The following is a 20,118-nucleotide window of genomic DNA, read 5'->3' as shown; positions in this document are numbered from 1 at the left end:
TTATTAAAAAAATCGAAGATCAACCCTATAGTATTGTCACAACATCAATATTGAGGTATTTGGTCCACAATATCGTCCTTCAGGATTTTCTTCATATCGCCCAGCCCTATAGGGGGCGTTTCATATTCACAGGGTCTGCCAAGTTGCACTGCCATGTTACAACAGTAGCTCAGAATAGACCAATACCAGGTTAAATAATGACAAACACAAGCTCTAGAGTGGACCTCAAAGACCCCTTAGTTCTCTGACGCATTTATAAAACTGCAGTAATGCCAGCACAATGAATTTCATTGCTTCTAAAATAGTCATATGGTAAGGATGGCCTCTTAGTAGGTTCAGGTCCTGAAAGACACAACAGCGTTACCACAGTTTTGCATTTAATAGTATTGGTCCTTCATTCTCAACAGTGAACCTATTTCCTGTAAGGTCAACTTTAATGTCAAAACAAGGCACAATAACACAATTCCTCCCAGAAATCTTGTGGTCAGAGACCACCTTACAAAAACATTTTGCAGCAGGAACATTATTTTCACCACATTCACATGTAACATCAACCAAATTAGTTTGGGGCAAAACAGAGCCTGAGGTAAGTTGCCCAGCAGTGCAGGAAAAACAAATTTTTCTGACAAAACCCAAATGAAGAATGACAGGAATTATCTACAAACAGTAGCGGCAACAATGCTTTTCTCCACTTTTCACAGCTCCAAGTGATAACCACCAGACGAACTGGGAACATCCAAGCTCCTGCATGAACGATTAGCTTATAAAACAGGAGCGGTAACATCGGCTCCCCTCTTGTCTTTGAGGTTGTTGTGGAGCAAGTAGCACATGAATTAAACTGGTGACAAGCAGAGGCTGCAGATCTCTCCCAAAGTCTACTTTTAGAAAGTGCAAGTCAAGGTTTTAGGTTTCACTGTCTGCTCTTCTGTGAATGGGTTTTCCAGCTTGCCAATTAAGTGTACAATTTAAATGCTTGTCCGAAAGCCAGGAGTTTGTAGTCTGTTGATTATGCTGTATTGATTTGTCATAGTTAGCCTACACGCCACAGGCCTTAAATAAAGAAGAGTTGCCTTTCTCCTTTGAGTTAATATGAATAAAAACGTGCTAAATGCAGAGAAAGACAGGACACACGTCATGAATTTGATTTGAAAAAAAAAGTAACCAAACTGCAGGTTCCCAGAATAGATGAGGAGGAAGCAGACCTCAGGAACGCAGTCATGAAATGTTAGCATGCTATCGGAAGCCCAGGGCAGAGTGATGGGTGTACCATTGTGGAGGTGTGTGTGAGAAAGAGTGTGTGCAAGTGAGGGACAGGAGCTATAGAGGAAAACTGTCACATGTAATCTCATTCCTGCTTACACCCTCCTTTGAAATCTGTCATCTCACGATGCATTTAAAAGTCTTCTGTTTAATTCATGTAGCAATATACACTGAGCAGTCCCAGTAGAGGGAGTTATTAATATCCTCAGAGATGGAACTGGTTCTTGGTGCCGTCCACTTGTGCCCAGCCACCTGGCCAATGGCCTGCCAGCTACTCTTTAATTAAGTAAACACTGAGCTAAGTAAGGAAAGATCTCATTTTCACACCAGACCAGTTTCAGGAGGTTTACAAATTGTCGAGCAAAGAAAAACTGATTAACACATGACCACGAGCCAATCCTCTGATGCTGATGAGGGTTTCACATCCAAAATAAACCAAGGCTAAACCACCATCATGGTGCAAATTGCTTGCACTTTGAGCTTGAGAGGCCATTTCAACTCACCTGAAGCATCATAAGTTCTCAAGGAGGGAGATGCTAGTGACATGGCCAAAGGATTACTATGAAATTTGGCACAGACATTCATGTTGCCCAGAGAGATTCCTAGTGACTTTTGTGATTCAGACCTTTCCTTTGGTGTTACCATTAGTGAAATGTATGGACAATAGGGCAGATTTCAATGAAACTGCTATGAGCTCCAGTCCAGGTAGCAAGGCTAATTGAAAAGCTAGCTGAAAACAGCTACTGTTAGCATCAATTTAGTTTTCTATCAAACTCCGTAATTCATCAGGAGTCAAAGCAATGCATCCGGAGAAAAGGACCAGAGAAAAACATAAACAAATTTCTTCACATAATATTGTTGTTTCACCAAATTCAACTTAGTGCCATAAAGACTTTTTAGAGGGCTGCCAACACTCACGCATTGAGCGTGAGAGTCACGCAATTAACCCATATCTCACGTACTCACGCCACACTTGCCTTTCCTCACGCTAAGTTTTCGTCCAAAATAAATGTATATAAAAATGAATTGAAGGAACCGCAAACCGAGCGGTCTACGAAATGAGACGGTCTTCTGGCTTAGTTCAGTAAAGTTGGAACGATATTGGGAGATTCTGATTTCACGGATTAATAACTCATGAACAAAAACGTTATTCAGACAGAAATGACGTCTCCTAAGTACCGTGGTAAGGTTGACAACGAACTACAATCACATTTTGATCAAAAAAAGCCAATATGCGCCGTCCTCCGAGCTGGACACATTACATTGGTCTCTATCCGCAGCCGGAGAAGAAACGAGTGCTCAGGGACCGCCTGCAAAGTGCAACTGCGAAATAAGTGAATACAATAATATTCAATCACTATTATACAGCTTATTACTACCAAACTCACTACTACACAATAGTCTCATGGTGGTCATACTACGGCAGAGAGTTTTGAAAAATATGCTTTCTGAATAATTTTGGGGAATATTTATAATGTAAAATCTTCAATAAATATGGCATCGTCTTAAATAACTTTACTGTTATACAGTATATTTCTACCAAACTCATTATTTGCATTGTTGTTGTTAGCATCTGGTTAGCTAGCTGCGCTAACGGATAGAAGCTGTTTCTCAAACAATGAGAGGGAGAGCTCTCTCCTGTCAGACTGAAAGAGATGACTACAGCTCAGTGAGGTAAGGGACTGTTTAGATAGTTAACTTTAGTCTAGTTATCTCAGTGGGTCTTAAACGTTTTGGTCACCATTTATGAGAATAAATGAAAAACAGTTATGAAATAGCCTACTATTACAGTAAAACAAGAATACAGTTTAAAAGGAGAGTGATTTGTAAAATATCCATAAAGAAAAAGAAAATCTGTTTCCAGTTCTGTTTCATATGGGTGTTGAGAGATGTGTCCTTAAATTCATTTTGCTCTCAAAATGCACCAGGTTGATGCATTTAACTTCAATATTAAAAAAAAAAATCTTCCCGGGGGAGCAGGCCCCCGGACCCCCCGGAGGTGAGGACCCCCCCCCCCCACTTATAAAATAGCACTTTACCTCTGCTATGCTGTGAGCTGATTATCGAGCCTTCATTGTAAGAGACGCGGGTACACTGTGTATGTGCGTATTCCATTGTAGCGCCCGGTACATTAATGGGAAACCCTAGTTTGTACATGTTCAATACATTTTTTCTAACACTGTACACATGAAGGTTTATTTTTTCGGTTCACCAAAAAAGATCTCATTCCAAGCTGAACTCAAATGTTGCCAGCCCTGCTTACACACTTCTCCTGGGAGCAATGGAACTGACAATGAGTAATAACATAATGTTGCTTTAATAGAGGTGAATGGAGTGTTTTCCCCACATTATAACATTTAAAAAGATAAAAAGGACAATAAAAGACCTGAGAGGCAAGTAATCCAACTTGTTTTCTATGAAACCTTAAGAATAGGTCAAAAATAAACATTTTGCCGGGGTCATTTTTTTAAGTTTGTTTGGAAAATTGTTCTCTCTTTTACTTGTTTGTTGTTTTAAAACTATTTTCAACCCCAAGAGGCTGTCCACCACTACCCCTCACTTCCAGGTTAGCTATACTTTCTCCATGCATTCTAAAAGAGTTCACTTGTGTGAGTAAGGGATGGAACGTTATTGCAACAACAAACACAAGAAGAATGAGCGTGACAAAAAGGTATTTCTCTACCAGTTTTTCACAGATGAAAAATTATGTCAAAACAAGTTACATCAGACTTAGAAAATGGATCATCAATTTGTTTGCACTTGCCTCTCAGGGCTTCTGTAAACAGATGTAAATAAGGGACAACAGACTCTGAGGTGATGCAGCTGTCTGACATTCACTTTATTGTTAAAATTTGTTTTGGTATATCAGCTGCTTGTTTTTTCTACCTCCATATTTCAATTAAAGGCAAACAGATACAGCTTCTTCTTCAAAAACCATGCAGCAGTGTAAACATGAGGTCTACCGAGATAAAAAGGTCATACGACTAAAACACACTGGCAAAGAGTCATGTGAAGCAGTTGGTCTGTTTCACTTTCTAAAGCAGCAAAGCTTTAACTTAGTGCTCACCGTTTGCCACATATAGCTGGCAAATATGCATGTTTGTACTGTGAATAAAGGGGTTAAAACAGGGGGAAAAATAAATAATGTGACAAACTGACAACATATACATAACAGAAAAGCATTTCGATGTGACATCCCATTGACATCGGCATTTTCTAAGCATTACTAAAAAAGGTGTTGTACTGCACAGGAGACGCATCCTATTAGGCAAATCTGAGCCTCATATTGATGGTTGAAATACCACTTTGCTGTGACTGACAACTTTTTTCGCTGATAATAGAAGGACCGGTCATGAAGTGCATAACAGAGTGAAACATACAGTTAACCCGCTCTTTTTTTTTTAACACAAGCAACAGGAAATATAAATGTCGGCCACACATAGTGTTCGTCAGTCTTCCCCCTGCCAGCAGCCCCTCCTAGTCAACCTTCACTTTCACGGCAAACTTCATGTTAAGACACACCAGCTCCTCTGTTCACATGACAATTTTACTACATTTCAATTTCTTCTACTGTTGCACATGAACACAATAAAATAGTCATCTAATGATATAGCCAGCACCCTAGAATAGCAGGACAAGTTAGAAAAACCTGAGAATGAAAACGACAAAACACGCGCACACAAATATGACCTGCCTTCGCGCTACATAATAAAATCATAGCTGCTGAAAAGGACAAACACATTGTGTACTTGAGTCAGAAAGGCAACGTTGATCCATTGATCAGAAGGTCACTTTCCCCATGAAAGCTAACCATAGATCAACTGTTTAACTCCTTCTAGCCTCCGTATATATTCGATTACTGGATACATTGTTGTCGGCCTAGCAAATCAGACATTCTAATCTGTGGTACATGAAATTAATGGACACCATGCAACATGCAATTTGTTGGTGATATTTAAAAATCAAGTTTGGCCAGTTTACACATGACTCGGGCTGCAATTGGAGTGACCAGATGAAGCCTAAAAAACTAAAATAATTCACAGATTTTCAAAATTGGAACAAAGACTATTGCACCATCTCTGAACTTAAAACAAGATTTAAACGTTGGATGATGCCACTGAACAATTATTTAACTCAAATTTCTCTTAGTGCGGTAATCAGACTAGAGCTCTAATTTCCCCCTCCCTTTCTGCCCTTTTTACATTAGTGAGTCTCTAAGGCACCCGTGCGAACAGTCCTGTGAATAAAAACTTTGATCTGTGCACTATCTGTACCCATATCACCACAATCTCAGCTTCCCTATACATACAGTACACATAAACGCCATATCGACAAACACCTCTCAATCTTCCTTATTTCTGTAACATCAATTAACTTAAAAATAACCCAAAATCCAATATTTTATTATATACAATCTTCGTGAGGAAAACATTTGTTGCTAAACACAATGTTACTTCCACCAATGGAGAGGACAATCACTTGGTTTTCTTGTCGAGCTGGAAGAGATCCAGAATTTCGAGCATGGCCTGTTTGATGTTGCCGCCGAAACGGTGGGAGTCCTAAAATAAGGTGAAAGAAGAAAAAGTAAGATGTCTCATCAAGTCATCAAAATGAAAGAATCTAAATTGTCCTTCAAAATGTCAAACTCTTACTGTTTCTGGGCTTGAGTGTTTGCTGGAGATGTGGAAGTTGATGAGGTTCTCACCAACGATGATATAGGACACACCGTAACCATCATCAGCCACCTTTAGGATGAGAAAAGAGGAGAGTTTAGTCTCATAAACTCAATCTTTTCCTAAATTTGAGAATTTCTGACATGGATACACAGACCCTTTTTAAACATTAAAACACAGCCAGATGGAAACATATGTGTGTGACATGCTATCCCCTAATTGAAGATAAAACAAATATGCATCCATCCATAAAGAGCAGAAGACTGCGCAACCTTCTTTAAAATGTATGCCAAAACCAATGGGATAACTTACCGGACCGAACCCCCCTCCGGAGGACACATACTCGGGGTATTTGACCAGGTCGAACAGCTCCAGCTGCTGCAGAGGCGTCTGACTGGTGGACAGCCTCCACGGATCAGACAGGACCTGAACAGGAAGGATACACAGTTTCATTTAACCTGGCGGAGCAAACTCACACTGTGTTCTCCTGACAAGCTACAGGGTTTCTAGTCTTGTTGAAGCATTTTTACTTCATAAAATAATTGTACAATGAATCTACATTTACCGAATAAATAATTGTATGTGCCTGTAAACTTGACGAACCATGGTAATTAGAAGTGATGATTACTATACTATAGTGAATCTTGTAATAAAAGGCGGACATCTCTTTTAAAATGTGTATTAGTTATTTCTTCATTTATGAAGCTTTTGGTAATATTTATTTGAGTTGAACAAATAACATTTATTGAGTCAATTCAATACAACAAGACAAAATTAAAGGAAATCAGCTAGACTTGTTTAAAAAACACTACTTTATTCTAGACTTAGGCTGAGACCTTTATCTTGGAAATTGTTCAGTGCAAAATTGTAAAAAGTTTAAGAGGTCACCAATTAAACAAAATGTCCTCATAGTTAGAAGAATTGAGCAGATGCACTGGGCCATAGCTACTTCTATTGTTGATGTTCTAAATGAATAAGAACACAGTACCTGGTCTGTGGTAACTCATAGTTACACCATCACACTGCTTGGGGAAATATAGAGCAGCCATTGTTTCACACTTCATACCTCCTTGAGGAAGGCTGACTCTTCTCCCAGGTACTTAGACACCACATAGAGACAGAACAAGTGGCGATCGATTCCCCCCCCTGTCATTGCCAGGCGGTACAGGTTCTGGTGCTTTTCCGCTGCCAGTTTCAGCAAGTTCATACGCTCTTCTCTCTGAAATGGAAAGGAGAGAGATCCAGGTCAAACATATGAAGAACACAATCTGGAAGCTTTATTAACAGTCAGCGGCTGATAGCAGATCTGTAATCAGAGGTGTGGTGTGTTGCTGAGATCTGGCCTCACCGTCTCATCTCTGATCATGGCACGAACAAAGGCACAAGTCTCCATGGTGCAGGAGCGCACAGTTTCTGTTCGGCCCTCACGGAACAAACGGGTCATGGAGGCTTCGTATGTCAGGCAGAACTTCTTCTTGTCCTGTTGAGAGAGAGAATAGATCAGATTTAATAAGACACCCCACAGGAGGTTGTTTCATTATGTTTAATGCTTTCTGGAATAAATAACAGAAATACTTAACCGATACATAACATTACCAAGACTGATATCCAAGGCAATTATCTGAAGCCAAATCATAAATAGCAATAATAGTCAACTTTATTAAGATGTTGGATTATTGACCCCTTGATATGTGCCTTTGCTGTGGTTTGCATTTTCTTTTACTGCCAAACAAACAGTAAAATACAGCCTCAAACTAAAGCTCAACTAAGTTTAAATTCAATCATTCTATGGCAATGTTTGGCAGTCTTCAATGCCATGTTGAGACTGCCCTCTGCTGGAATTTGAGAGGAATTTCCATGAACTGAGTCAGTTATTATAATGATAAGTCTGTGCAAAGACCAAAAAAAGGACAAATGGATGAATGAATATAACTGTAATTATTTTTTATTTAAAAAATCTTAGAAAACTGTGAGATGAATGTACTTACCCTGAAATGGGCCAGCTGTAGAGCGATCTGGATAAAGGCATCAGGGCTGGTGCGGCACTTCTTAATCAGACCCTTTCCAAAGTTGTTGAAGGGGAAAATGTGAGAGTCAACGTCGTCAGCCAGAGTCCTGGCGACGCTCAGAGAGCTCTGCACCACCTCCTGGCACTGCAGGGACACACAGGCATACGTTAGGCTGAGCAGAGGCAGCATAGCATCGCTGACAACATGTACAAAACAATAAAAAAGGCTTTATCAGTGGCACTAGTACTTTTTAGGCTTACAGTAACATGAGTTTAGAAAATGTGGAATTTCAAATAAAGAATACCCAGAAGCCCATTCTCTATATCTTTGAGTCTTTTAAGTAATACAGACCCTGGTGGTGCATATATTTCAAGCAACCAGCAGAGGGAACCCAATACACAGGGTTCGAGTTATGTGGGAGCCAATGGGAGCTGAGCTCCCTTAAGGAGGGTCTGAGCCCCCACGGACGCAGTGAAATCATACATCTGTGGGGGTCGCTAATACATTAACAACAACCATTATTTTAAATCACAGATAATGCATGTGTCAATGTAATACAATAGAATATAATTCCTTTATTGTCATCGCACCAGGTACAAAGACATTTAAAAAAGCAATCCTCGCAGTGCATTTCCACATAAAACGAATAAATATATATCTATATAAACATATACACACATAAACATATGCTCACACATCCATACCAACATGCATACATGCCCGCACATCATTTAAATACAGTTTACAATATAAAAAACACAGGGATGATATTTTGCATCTCTGATGTCGATCAGTTAATAAGTTAATAAAACTGAGATAATGAGTATTATATACATTAACGAGGTAAATAGGCAAAAAGAAAAACATGTTTTCCAAAAGAACTACGCATCTCTTGAATGACAATATGCCTGCACTGCACCTCCAAGGTGCGCAACACATTATTTCGCAATCTATGCCTGTGAGCGTGCTGCGCGAGCCGAGATGATGTGTGTGTGCGTAGTTGAACCTTTTCATATTTAAGTTTGTAGCAAGTAGAGGGCTGCTGTGTGTGTGTGTGTGTGTGTGTGTGTGTGTGTGTGTGTGTGTGTGTGTGTGTGTTTGAGTGTGTGCGTTAATTTTAAAGACCCCCATAGAGCTCATTTTATAACTCGAACCCTGCCAATACATATGACTGTCAGATATCAGCCCGGTGTATGAGACCATGAAGTCTTTAGCTTTCAGTATGCTTTAATAAAGGTGCTCCTCAGATGGTCAATGAGCTTAATACCAACCTCACACCACACATTAGCAGCAGCTGAATTTGGCGGTTGCATCTATTAGCTTTCTGTAACCAACAATTTCATTTTCACACTCACTTTGTGTGGATGCGAGGAAGAGAGCAAGGTATGAACTTCTTCTGTTTTCCATCATTTAAATAACAATTTCTGTTGTTTTTCATGTGTAAAAAACAGTGCGTCACTATAAATGTCTTCCAGGAGACTTTCTGAAAGTTTGCACAGTTATTCACACATAAACTTATCGGTGTGCATCCTATTGGGGTGTTCCATCCTCTTTATAGCCAGTTGTTCTCCTCACCCTCAAATGTGGACAGCTGTTAAAACACTTTTGCCTTCTAATGTGGTTCGACAACATGTTGTTGGATCTTTTTTAGCATAACCCGACCCTTACCTCAGCAGGGATGTCCCATGACAGCCTCAGAGGACCTGGAAGGTTGGGGTGGGGCTCTCCGTGGCAGTGCCCCTCCTCAGTATATCCCAACTTCATAGGGTCCATGGAAAGAACATGCTGCAAAGCAGAGGAACGTTTTAACATCTCAGCTAAAAAGAGAACATGTGTGATTTGTTTTGCATTTCTGTCTCAAAAGCTTTGACTAGTACCATCATGCCAACATTTTTGCCCCTTTCCATTGTGCTTGGTCAGCTTGTTGAGCTAGTTGAATATGTTCCTTTTTGTTTTACCTAAAATTGTTTTCGTCAGGACCCAAATCTAAGGTATTCATTTCCTTATTTATTCTTTGCGATATAATGCAAACATTAAATCCATTAGATAAAAACGACATGGCCGTACCTCCCACAGATGGCCAATGATGGGAGCATCTGCCCAGGAGTGCTCTGCGTTCAGTCCCATGGTGCCGTTCTTGAAAACGATCAGGTTAAAGGATTTATCAAACCACCTGAATGACAAACAAACATTTTCAGTTTATCTTTATAGAACTTACCCTGCAAACTCTCAAATATCTAAAAATGGAATATAGCTAGTTGGTCTGTCCCACCTGTCGTAGCACTTTCCGTGGAGCAGGGACTTGGCGTAGCTGTCCAGAGACTTGACCGGGTTGGCTTCATCGTAGCGCTGCTCAGTGTCGTCGAGGGTAACAAAGAAAGCTGCCTTCTCGATGACGTCCAGAGCTTGCTTGTTCTTACCACGGCTGAAGTAGGTTTCACGAGCCTTGGCCCATGGGGTCCTGTAGACGGTCAAATAACAGGTTTTTATTTTTTCACCAGGTAGACCTCAGGCAATGCCTTACAGAAGTCACACTTTCTATTCTTGTAACTATTCAATACAAGTTTCTCCGAAGTGTAAGAAAACTGTCATTTTTGTGTTGGAGGTACTTTTCGTGCATTTCTGTGATCAATACACATAAATGTGTATATGTCACTACCTTCATATATTAAGACAATACATCATCTGGATCGATATTACGCGCTGATTTTAGCTTACCACAGACATCAAGCAAATCTGTCAGCTAAATAAGTAACAGTACATTTACACTGCTGTTTGAGTTCATTTTAGTAAAATGTCCAGCTAAGTTCATATCAAGGTGTCAAATTCAGGTAATACTTAAAAGGATAACAAATATTGATATCTGTTCCAATTAATTTGATGTATGACTGTGTTTACATAGTCTAACAACACTTTATAACTACAGGATGCAAATCATTAACCGGCTTAATCAACCTTGAAACTTATGGTTGCAATAAAAGCCAATTTCCGCACTTTATTTCTTTACTTCCTGTCATAGTTCAATGCATAGTGTTAACTGTTTGTCTTTCTCAATATGGCTGCAGCTGCCTCTGTACTGCTCCCACCTGTCGCCTGCGGTCAGTGCCGCGAGCTGCTCCTCTCCTGGCAGCGGCTCCGATGTGTCGGCCAAGATCCTTTCCATCTGCTGCTCTATCTCCCGTGGCAACAACAGCCGTCCGTCATAAAACATCCAGACCTTGAAGAAACGGCCCTTATGGTACACAGCTATGTGTTTGCTGTCGTTCATGTGCTGAAGGATGTCTGGGAGAGAGGGACCAATTGTAAGTAGAGAAAAAGAGGAGAACAGAGACAAGTGGAGTGTTGGGGGTGGCGTCACTGAGAGCAGATTTATGTGTATGTTTATGCATTTTAAAATGTAAGTTGGATAGGATTTTATCTCAAATTGAAGGCACCAGTATAGATGGAGTGTGGATGTCGCAGCATTTCATTCCTGGGAACAGTAGAATTGTTAGTGACCAGATCCTGGTCCCACAGGTGAAATGGTGTGACATCCACAACATCCACATGTTTCTGTGAAGGGCAGAATATTTTTTGAGGACTTGATCGTTACATTTTTGTGAACATCCATACAAATTTGATCGGGAAGAAATGAACTGAATTCAAAATGAAACTACATGATGGGACTGCTATCAAGTTCAAAGACTAAAGCGGCTTGAAATGAGAGGTGGGGGAGGTGAGATGAAGAGGGAAAGTAATTTGGGAACAGGGTGGTGGTTTGGAATACAACAAGTTGGGGCAAAGTTAGTTTGAACAGCACTGCGCATGACACAGAGAAACCAATTCAAAAACACCAGCTACATCTTTGATTCACAGCTATTATGATGATATGGTCATGCTCATGGTGTTCAAACAAACATTGCCCTTATTACAGGCAAGACAACGGAGGGGATACATAAGCTAGGACCAACCCCATTACCAACAAACACTTCACACCCAGGTTAAAAAGGCCTGCACCTCAAGCAATGTCAAAACTGTGATCCCATTATATATCCAAACTGGCTTTAAAAATACAATTTATATTTAACAAAAAAAAAGCTTCCATATTCCTAGGATTAGTAATGTATATATTTCTGTCTCTTCACTAACCTATAATAGTCTGAACAAATCTCTACATTTGATTTTATTAAAATCTTTTAACATAAGACAAGTAATTATTTTATATTTTTCAATGCTGAATCTCCCATTTCAATTATTGTATACCTAATCATTATCCATAATCAACCCTTTACAGCCAGAGAGATAACGTAGTCTTTCAGGGCCTTACGTTTTATATTTGTTTCTCATTAACATCTTAATATGTTGTCAGACATTAGGATGACATCACAGCTCATTGTCTTGGTCCTGAGGTTCCAGCTATGGGCTATCATACTTAACTGGTCTTCATCTTGGTTATATCATGCATTGGAGGTCCTCTCCACACTGATCATGCATTATATATCATTTATAGTTCTACGAATGGAAAAAAACAGTTTCTCATTTAAGTTGCTTTCAATGCATATCATGACATTCTTGAAGGAGAATTCCTTCATACACCTCCAGATGTATTCACTGTAGACAACAATAAAGAAACACTAAAGTAGCTGTGAGCACCACGCAGAAGCTAATATGATACTACGATGTTTAACATCTTTCGCAATCTTGAACGTATGTACTATATGTGATGCAATACCTATAAATATTTAACGTATCTTTTCACGCCAGCAGTGTTTTGACATTTCCAGGTCTTACCTCGTCAAACTTTAGTCACATGCACATTAGTCCTTGGATGTGCATAGACCTTCACACATGCGTTATTTATTCATGGTGGTCAGATTATTTCTAGTTCAAACACACAGACCAAAGTCCCAAGGAGCAGTACAGTAGGAGTAGTGTGGAGGAGGCGGACTGCTAAGGACTCTACCTGTGTCTACACCTGGGACACGACTGCTGTTGAACATGAGCTCGTATTGGGCTGAGCACATGGGAATAGTTTGTAGGAGCATGAGCTGAAAAAAGCAAAAGGGGAGAGTCAAACACACAGAGAAGACAGACTATTTCACTAAAATCCCCCGAGAACAGCAGCGGACAAACACCTACAGGGACAGGAGCATGGGTGAGGTGGAGAGGGAGCGATGAGGATTGGTTTGATAAGCAGCCTTAAGGAGGAGGAGGGACCTGAGAAGACTGCCAGGGAAAGAGACATGAGCAGGGTCCAGAAACCAGTGGTCTGCCAACTCATTCACACCAGCATAGCCCTGATATTTGCAGAAAACATTTGTACTAAGATGTAGTTGGGTTTACATTTTAGAAATGTAAATATAACCCAAAGAAAACTACTACAAGCCAATAAGAAATAGGATTGTTTCAGGGCTGCGCTGTTGAGAATGAGTCTGGGAGTAAGGATTTCCAACGGCTGGTGCCGCATGAATAGCTAAGGTCATGGGGAAGAGGTGTTGAGGGCACGGGCGGAGATCTGCCCTCCTCTTACCTGTCTCCAAACCTGGGACGCGTGTGGTGTTAAACATCGCCTCCCACTGAGCCGAACACAGAGGAATCTTGTTTGCCAGCAAGTAAATCTAACGCAGCGTCCGACACAGTGAAGGGACAAAACAGTAAAACAGAGAGAACTGAATGTGAGTGTGTAACACAGCAAGCTCATGCATTGGTTTGAATAAATGTCAATGTGTTTTTCAGGGAGATCAGTTTGTATTTCTGCAACATGTTGTTCAATGTGTGTCAGGATTGTGCAAATGAAAATACAGAGTTTGCACTCAAGCGTCATGCAGGTTTCTAAAGGAAAAAGACTGACACAGGAGCGGGGAAGGATGACACTGATGTGCGTCGGTAAAATCGCACAGCATTCATCGAGCCTTAAGCCTTCACATGATGCGTGCGACTTTGCGTAATCACAGCTCTTCTTGTGTCCAGACAAACAAAAAGCCCAGGGAAAGGCTATTTCTAAAGTCAGAGTTAGACAAAGTGAGCTGAGGAGAATGTGAAATATTTACATAATCGTTGCTGACATAAGAAACGTTCTTTTGAGAGTACACAAGAAGACTGTGGTAGATAAGCCGCTCTCATTGTAAACTTAAAAGACAAACTGAGATAACAGCCGTTAATCAATAAAGGACAAAGTTAAACATTTACATAGGATTGATATGGTCAAACATGTGCTAATGCTATTTATATCACAGCTTTCACAATGTCTGTGGATTACCAGAGCTTAACAAAACCATTTAAGGAATGTAACAGTGAGGAAACACAGCAGCTCTCCACTCACAGGTTTGATCTGGGCTCGGTCCAGCTTCCTCCTGTAGAGCATGGTGGCGTGGATGGCGTTACCTGCCCTGGCAGCCTGGATGGAGGTGGGGAACACATACAGGAAGTCCTGGGAAAGGAGTTTAATAGTTAGCAATTCATTATCTCTAACATTTCACAATGTCCTGAAAACAAAAAAGGCATAAGACGTGACCACGAAAGCACCATGAACACAACTGTGTCACTGTGTAAGGCCGCCATAGATCCTTTGTTGTTATTTTGGTCAAGGACAGTATGTGCACATACAGTAGCTATCATCACCTGCTATGTCAAGCATGTCAAGTTTTGTTCCACTGATCTATACCATGTCTACCTCCTTAGAAAGCATAAGAGATCCAATTTTTTGTTGACATTTCCATTGTTACTATTTGATAACTGCTCACAGACAAAACAGATTCTCTGTCTCTATGAAGAGTGAGTCTGCTCTCTCAAGGCAGGAACAGCCCTTTGGCTCACTGTTATAGACCCTTAGGTCTGGCCGCTAGTATTTCTGTTTGGTTCACTAGGTCTACTGGGATTATAAATCTGACACAGATTTTGAGCAATCAACCAGCCCACGAGTTAAAATAAGGACGCATTGTAAGGCAGTGATTTAGCAAAATGCTGTAAATCCCCAGACTGTGAGGCTGATGTTGTAATGAGCTCCCCTAAGACCACGATGCATGGAATGTAAGTGTGTCCTTACATAGAAAGAAAATGTGCTAACCAGTTGAGCACAGCTATCACACATAAAATAAGACTATCAGTATGCCATGAAATAGTTCTATCTAAATACTCTTATTGAAAGTTATTATTATATATAGCTTACAATGTGGTAGAACAACAATTCTCAGGTTTGTTTACATGTTTTAACTCTTCCTGAAAAAACAGTGATGTGGGTAACAGAGCTTAAACATGCTAAAACACACCTTCAGCAAGAGAATCAATCACAACTTACATGGATATGCTTCCTGATTCAACTTTAAATGAAAAAGGCTGAGCCATTATTGCTAACATGTACTCAGTTAGAGATGACTCACCATGGCATAATAGTTACTGTTGACCATGATGGGCCCACGGCCTCTCAGGTAAATATACTCCTCCCACCAGTCACTGACCTGTGCAACACAAAGAGAGGGAAAGGAAAACGGGAGACATCATTAGACAGACTGCTTTTCTTTGATTGTTTTTGATGAATCTGACCCGGGACAGTTTCCAAATCTGTGACAAAAGGCTGAAGAAGAGATTAAGGGAAGGAATGATGTGTAACTCACGTAGTTGGAGGCCCACCAGGACTTGAGTTTGAGGTACCACTGCAATCGGGGTCCCAGGTTCTTCTCAAAGTCTTTAGCCAAGCCCTCCATACGTTCATACTGCTCATCCTCCATCAGTGGGCGCACTGACTCCAGGTACTATTAACAATGAAACAGGGAAGTCACAAAGAGGGATGCAAAGTCTAATCACTTTTTAAACAAGGAGAGAGCAGACAAGACAGAAAACGGGTCATCTCCTCTTTCCTCCCCCCCGACAGATGGGAGACAGGAGGACCAGTGTGTTTTATGGCTAAGCCTCAGGCGAAGAGTCTTACTGAAATGTAAAGAAATGTGACTCAGCACACTTTAAAGTAGAGAAGCATTCTTTCCAAAAACGTAGTACTACTTCAGGGCACATATAGACCCCTTATCTATGTTACATGATGGAAAAAGATAAAGGATTTACATGCAGTTCAGTGGTATTAAATGTATTCTTTCAAAATAGGTTATTCAAATTAAACATTTACGAATGCTGAGCCTTCTAAAAATGTGTTTCGAGTCCATTAGCTAGGATCGTTATCATCATGAAAGATTGTGCACACGAAACAGGAAGTAACACGGCAGGTGGAAATTACCCGACTGCAGGTGTCCTTGACACCGGGCACAGGAAGCCGGGGCAGGGAGTTCTGGAAACTGTAGAGCATTGGCTTCCTGCCGGAGAACACCTTCACTAATAACTGGACAAGAAGAAGAGATAAGGGAGAGGACAAGGAGGATTGAAGGTTACACTTTGTGTTTCACCTGGAATGTGTCGGGGTCTGGAGCAAAGTCCAAAAACGTAACAGGTGGGTTAATATAACAAAGACCAAAACAGCACATGGTCTGACAAAGACTTTACACAAGAACTTTGTCCTATCAGTCAAAAATAAATGGTGACCCAGTATAATCACTTTAATAGGACCTTATATTCTTAAGTCTTGTGGTATCTTTAAAAGACATACTTCAACGGGAAATGAATGACCTACAGCAATGCATAGTAGGCCTTGATTCATTTACATCAAATTAGATGAACAAGTGAAAAAAGAACATAAGGGCAAAATAATGTGTTGAGCAACAGTTCAAACCGTTTAACCTGTCTCATAATATCCTATTAAATCGAGAACTGTTAAGCCCTTGTTAGCAGGAATTGTGTAATAAAAACGCAATCAATGTTTTAGCTCTTGACTCTCATATGTTTGGCTTGTCCTTCATACGAGGAAGCAAAAACGTACTTCTTTGTTATGAATAATGGCACCAGACATTCCTGTCTGTGTTTGCTCTACAGGGAATTGACCAGAGGAGGACATTGATTGTCTCACCATCCACAGACGCGTAGACAAGGGCACAGAGCCGTGGCGAGCGTGCATCCAGCCGTGCCACGACAACAGGCACTTCAGGACATTCCTCATAACCATGATTATGGTGACCCACAGGCCCGTGCCCACCAGAACCCCTCCAACTATCTTCTGGCTGTCTTCACACATGTATCGACTGTGGACAGAGAAGGGGGGACAGAGGGAGGCGTGACCAGAACAAGACACAGAGAAGGTCAATATAAGATTAGCAAAGCAACACTTTTGGTTCAAAGTATGGGAAATTGTAGGAAATATGACTTTCCCGACTAAAGGAAAAACAAGAACAATGTAAAGATATGGCATTCAAAGTAATAACACAGGCCATTACATGTTCAAGTTTGATTAACTTGTGAATATATGAGAGTGTCCACTACAACAACACAATGGACACATTGTACAATGATGACACATAGCAGCATACAGACTTGGCTGAGTTCAAAGTCACATGAAGTCATGGTAAAAAAAGTATTACATTTATCTTTGAAAGGATAACAACTCTTACACATTGAACTGTCAATGGTAAAAAATTATATAACATCTATTTTACAATCTACAACTGCACCTCGTAAATACCAGAGGCATGTGCCTATCTTTATAAATGTAATAAAAGCTTAAAGACGCATTCCATTGCTATGCAATTGGCCACATGATGCCTTTTCACATGTTGGATTTGTAATCATAATTCATAACTTCCTTCACGCCCATTTTCTTTTTGTTGCCAAATCCCTACTACGGAATGGTCACTTTATTTGTTTAGGGACTTCCTCTTGAACACTGAGCCAACTTGTGAACAAATTAGCATGGTGGTTATGTCTAGACTTGAATAAATCTCCTTGGTGATTTGTATTGTTTTAAGGCCCCAACACCAAGCCTATTAATCGGCAGACCGTCAAGTTGGGGCCGTGGGTGAGCGTCTGTCGGCCTAGTTTCTGCGGTGGGTCTTGCACCGTCCGCAGAGGGTGTCAGCTAATAATCACTGTGATTGGCTGTTAAGCTTATGGGAATCACGGCACGGGGAGATAAACGGATGTGAGGGAAACAAACTAAAACTAAAGTCAAGAGGTCACACACATTCCGCCTTTTCATTTTTTATCTTAACCTATTCTGATTAATACACGGATATCTTATTTATTTACAGCCCTATCTTTTCTGGTTTCAAGCCCCATGCTGTTATGCAGAGTTATTTTCTCTCACAAAGATGCAGAAGGTACTGGAGAGTTGGATGTTGGCTGTAGTCTTTGTGGTGTGGTTAAGTGTGAATTTTACGGCAGGATTTACGCAACATGAGGCGACAATAGTTTGCTCAATCGCAACTAGTTCTATGACTTTGGTTTGATGTGTATAATGCAAAGTTTTTAGCTTTCTTTGTCTACTTATATAGAACAAAACATCATGTCATGCGAGGCAGATCTTACCTGATGGGTACGTGTTGACCCAGCCTGGCAATCAACCCCAGAGAGGGATCCAGCACGTTATATTTATTATAGGACATGTAGGACACAACCACCACCATGAACCCACCAGGGCTGCCCGGGTACACACCAGTCATTACCCCATTCTGTGGAGAGGTAAACCAAAGGGAAGGTTACAGAGGGCAAATCATCTATAAGGATATTGTTAATACAACAAGTGCTTTCATATCACTTTGTTTTGGATCCTGCTGACCTGTGTGAGATATCATAAATCTAAGTAAACAAAAAGGAATGTGTGAAAATGCCTGGAGGTGTTTGGGTTTGAGTGGCCCTGTGTGGTGTATGGTGTAAACACACAACTAGGCCAAAGGCTATGACACTGAGAATTCCCAGGAAGGTTATGATCACTGCTAGCTAATCGTGTGCGAGTAATACAAGACTAACAGTCAGATAAAGATCAAATGGATAAATGAATGTAAGGATTACTGCAGCCCTCAGATTATGTTTATTGCCTCAATATGTATTTATTTTTGTAAAGACATTCTTATTTAAAGCAAGAAATCCGTATACAAAACACAGTTACCCAAAACAGGTGCCCTTCGAAACCCAATCTTTCACTCTGACATTTCACAAGTCAAACACACATTACAAATGTGAAAGCATAAGTTATAATATTAAACATTAAATCAAGTAAATTAAATAAAAAATGTAATCTGTATTGAATAATGAATAGGTATAATATCTACTATCCATACATGCCTTTTTTTTAAGGTTTTATTTTCCAAGGACATAAATAAGTACTTTATAAACATATGCTTTGTGAGTAACCAATATTAGTCAATCACTCCAGATTGAATACATATATATGCTGAAAACATTTAAAGTGATGGTGTGTGTGTGTGTGTATATATATATATATATATATATATATAAGCATTCAACAACATTTTCAACATATGTCTGTATCTTAAGGCCCTCCAAAGAGTAAACAAAGTTCCCTTATCGATCAGGTGATTAACAAAAATGAATGGAATGTTTGCTAATAAACTTAATGTGGACTTATACTTGGTAGTAACTCAGTCAAAGATCATCAACAATGTCCCCACATATTGTACAGAAACCCTCTAGACCTTATTCTCCATACGTCTAACACCTCTCACCTTGAAGCGAATGAATCTTTTCTTCCAGGAGTGGATGCCAGAGAGGTAGATCTGGCGCAGAGCCTCGTGGCACAGCTGTACGTCGATACCATCGGGGGAAACACTGAACTGGAAGGCCACCGCCTGGTGAGCTTCTGCCATGGTGGCTTCTACTGCACAGGGTCACTGAGGGCAGAACAAGTGCAAGATAATAGAGTAAGTTAAGAGGCAGTTTCAAGAAGACTTACAGCTATCATAAAAGGTCAATCACAAAGTAAATATGGATACTAAGTACAAGAATGAGCAGATCCCAACAATGTCAAATCACCACAGGCTGACATCGGGATAAGGCTGTGCATTACTGTCTTCAGGCCAAAATGGAAACATCCTGTTCTATTCACATGCTCCTGGCTGTCACAGTTCTTTGAAATCAGTGGTTGTTATTCCTCGAAGGCACTGCAGGTTGCCTCATTCCCAAGGTTTATTCAGTTTAAGCTCTTTGTAGGAAACTGGCCAGTAGACCACGGAGTGACTGGATAAATGCAAGCTTACTTTCAGAGGCAAAACTGTTGAGTGTCCATGAAGTCTTGAGTTACAGAGACAATATTGTAGTCTTGAAACCACATTTGTTATATTCTCTGTATGATATTGGTCTTGCCT

At 40.4% G+C, this 20,118-nt stretch overlaps 1 protein-coding gene across 5 annotated transcripts in view; it reads right to left on the bottom strand.

The window, feature by feature from the left end:
• Positions 1-4,075: 4,075 nt before the first annotated feature.
• cpt1ab (carnitine palmitoyltransferase 1Ab (liver)) overlaps positions 4,076-20,118 on the bottom strand; it is a 22,007-nt gene continuing 5,964 nt past the window's right edge. For 4 of the 5 annotated variants that reach the window (XM_079682817.1, XM_079682818.1, XM_079682815.1 and 1 more), the window contains exons 2-19: positions 19,480-19,644; positions 18,323-18,465; positions 16,872-17,043; positions 16,149-16,250; positions 15,535-15,672; positions 15,301-15,378; positions 14,244-14,351; positions 13,452-13,539; positions 11,029-11,224; positions 10,215-10,403; positions 10,010-10,115; positions 9,611-9,727; positions 7,922-8,086; positions 7,282-7,413; positions 7,000-7,152; positions 6,246-6,359; positions 5,913-6,005; positions 4,076-5,819 (exon numbers count right to left, since the gene is read on the bottom strand). In XM_079682817.1, coding sequence (XP_079538943.1) covers positions 5,736-5,819; positions 5,913-6,005; positions 6,246-6,359; positions 7,000-7,152; positions 7,282-7,413; positions 7,922-8,086; positions 9,611-9,727; positions 10,010-10,115; positions 10,215-10,403; positions 11,029-11,224; positions 13,452-13,539; positions 14,244-14,351; positions 15,301-15,378; positions 15,535-15,672; positions 16,149-16,250; positions 16,872-17,043; positions 18,323-18,465; positions 19,480-19,620 — 2,319 coding nt within the window. In that variant the 5' untranslated portion in view covers positions 19,621-19,644 and the 3' untranslated portion in view covers positions 4,076-5,735. Of the gene's footprint in view, positions 5,820-5,912; positions 6,006-6,245; positions 6,360-6,999; positions 7,153-7,281; positions 7,414-7,921; positions 8,087-9,610; positions 9,728-10,009; positions 10,116-10,214; positions 10,404-11,028; positions 11,225-12,884; positions 12,970-13,451; positions 13,540-14,243; positions 14,352-15,300; positions 15,379-15,534; positions 15,673-16,148; positions 16,251-16,871; positions 17,044-18,322; positions 18,466-19,479; positions 19,645-20,118 lie in introns of all 5 variants that reach the window. The other variant, XM_079682819.1, reaches the window with a different exon arrangement.

This window comes from Notothenia rossii (assembly GCF_949606895.1).
Source record: "Notothenia rossii genome assembly, chromosome: 5".
Taxonomy (NCBI): domain Eukaryota; kingdom Metazoa; phylum Chordata; class Actinopteri; order Perciformes; family Nototheniidae; genus Notothenia; species Notothenia rossii.
This window is presented reverse-complemented; position numbering and strand designations above follow the sequence as displayed.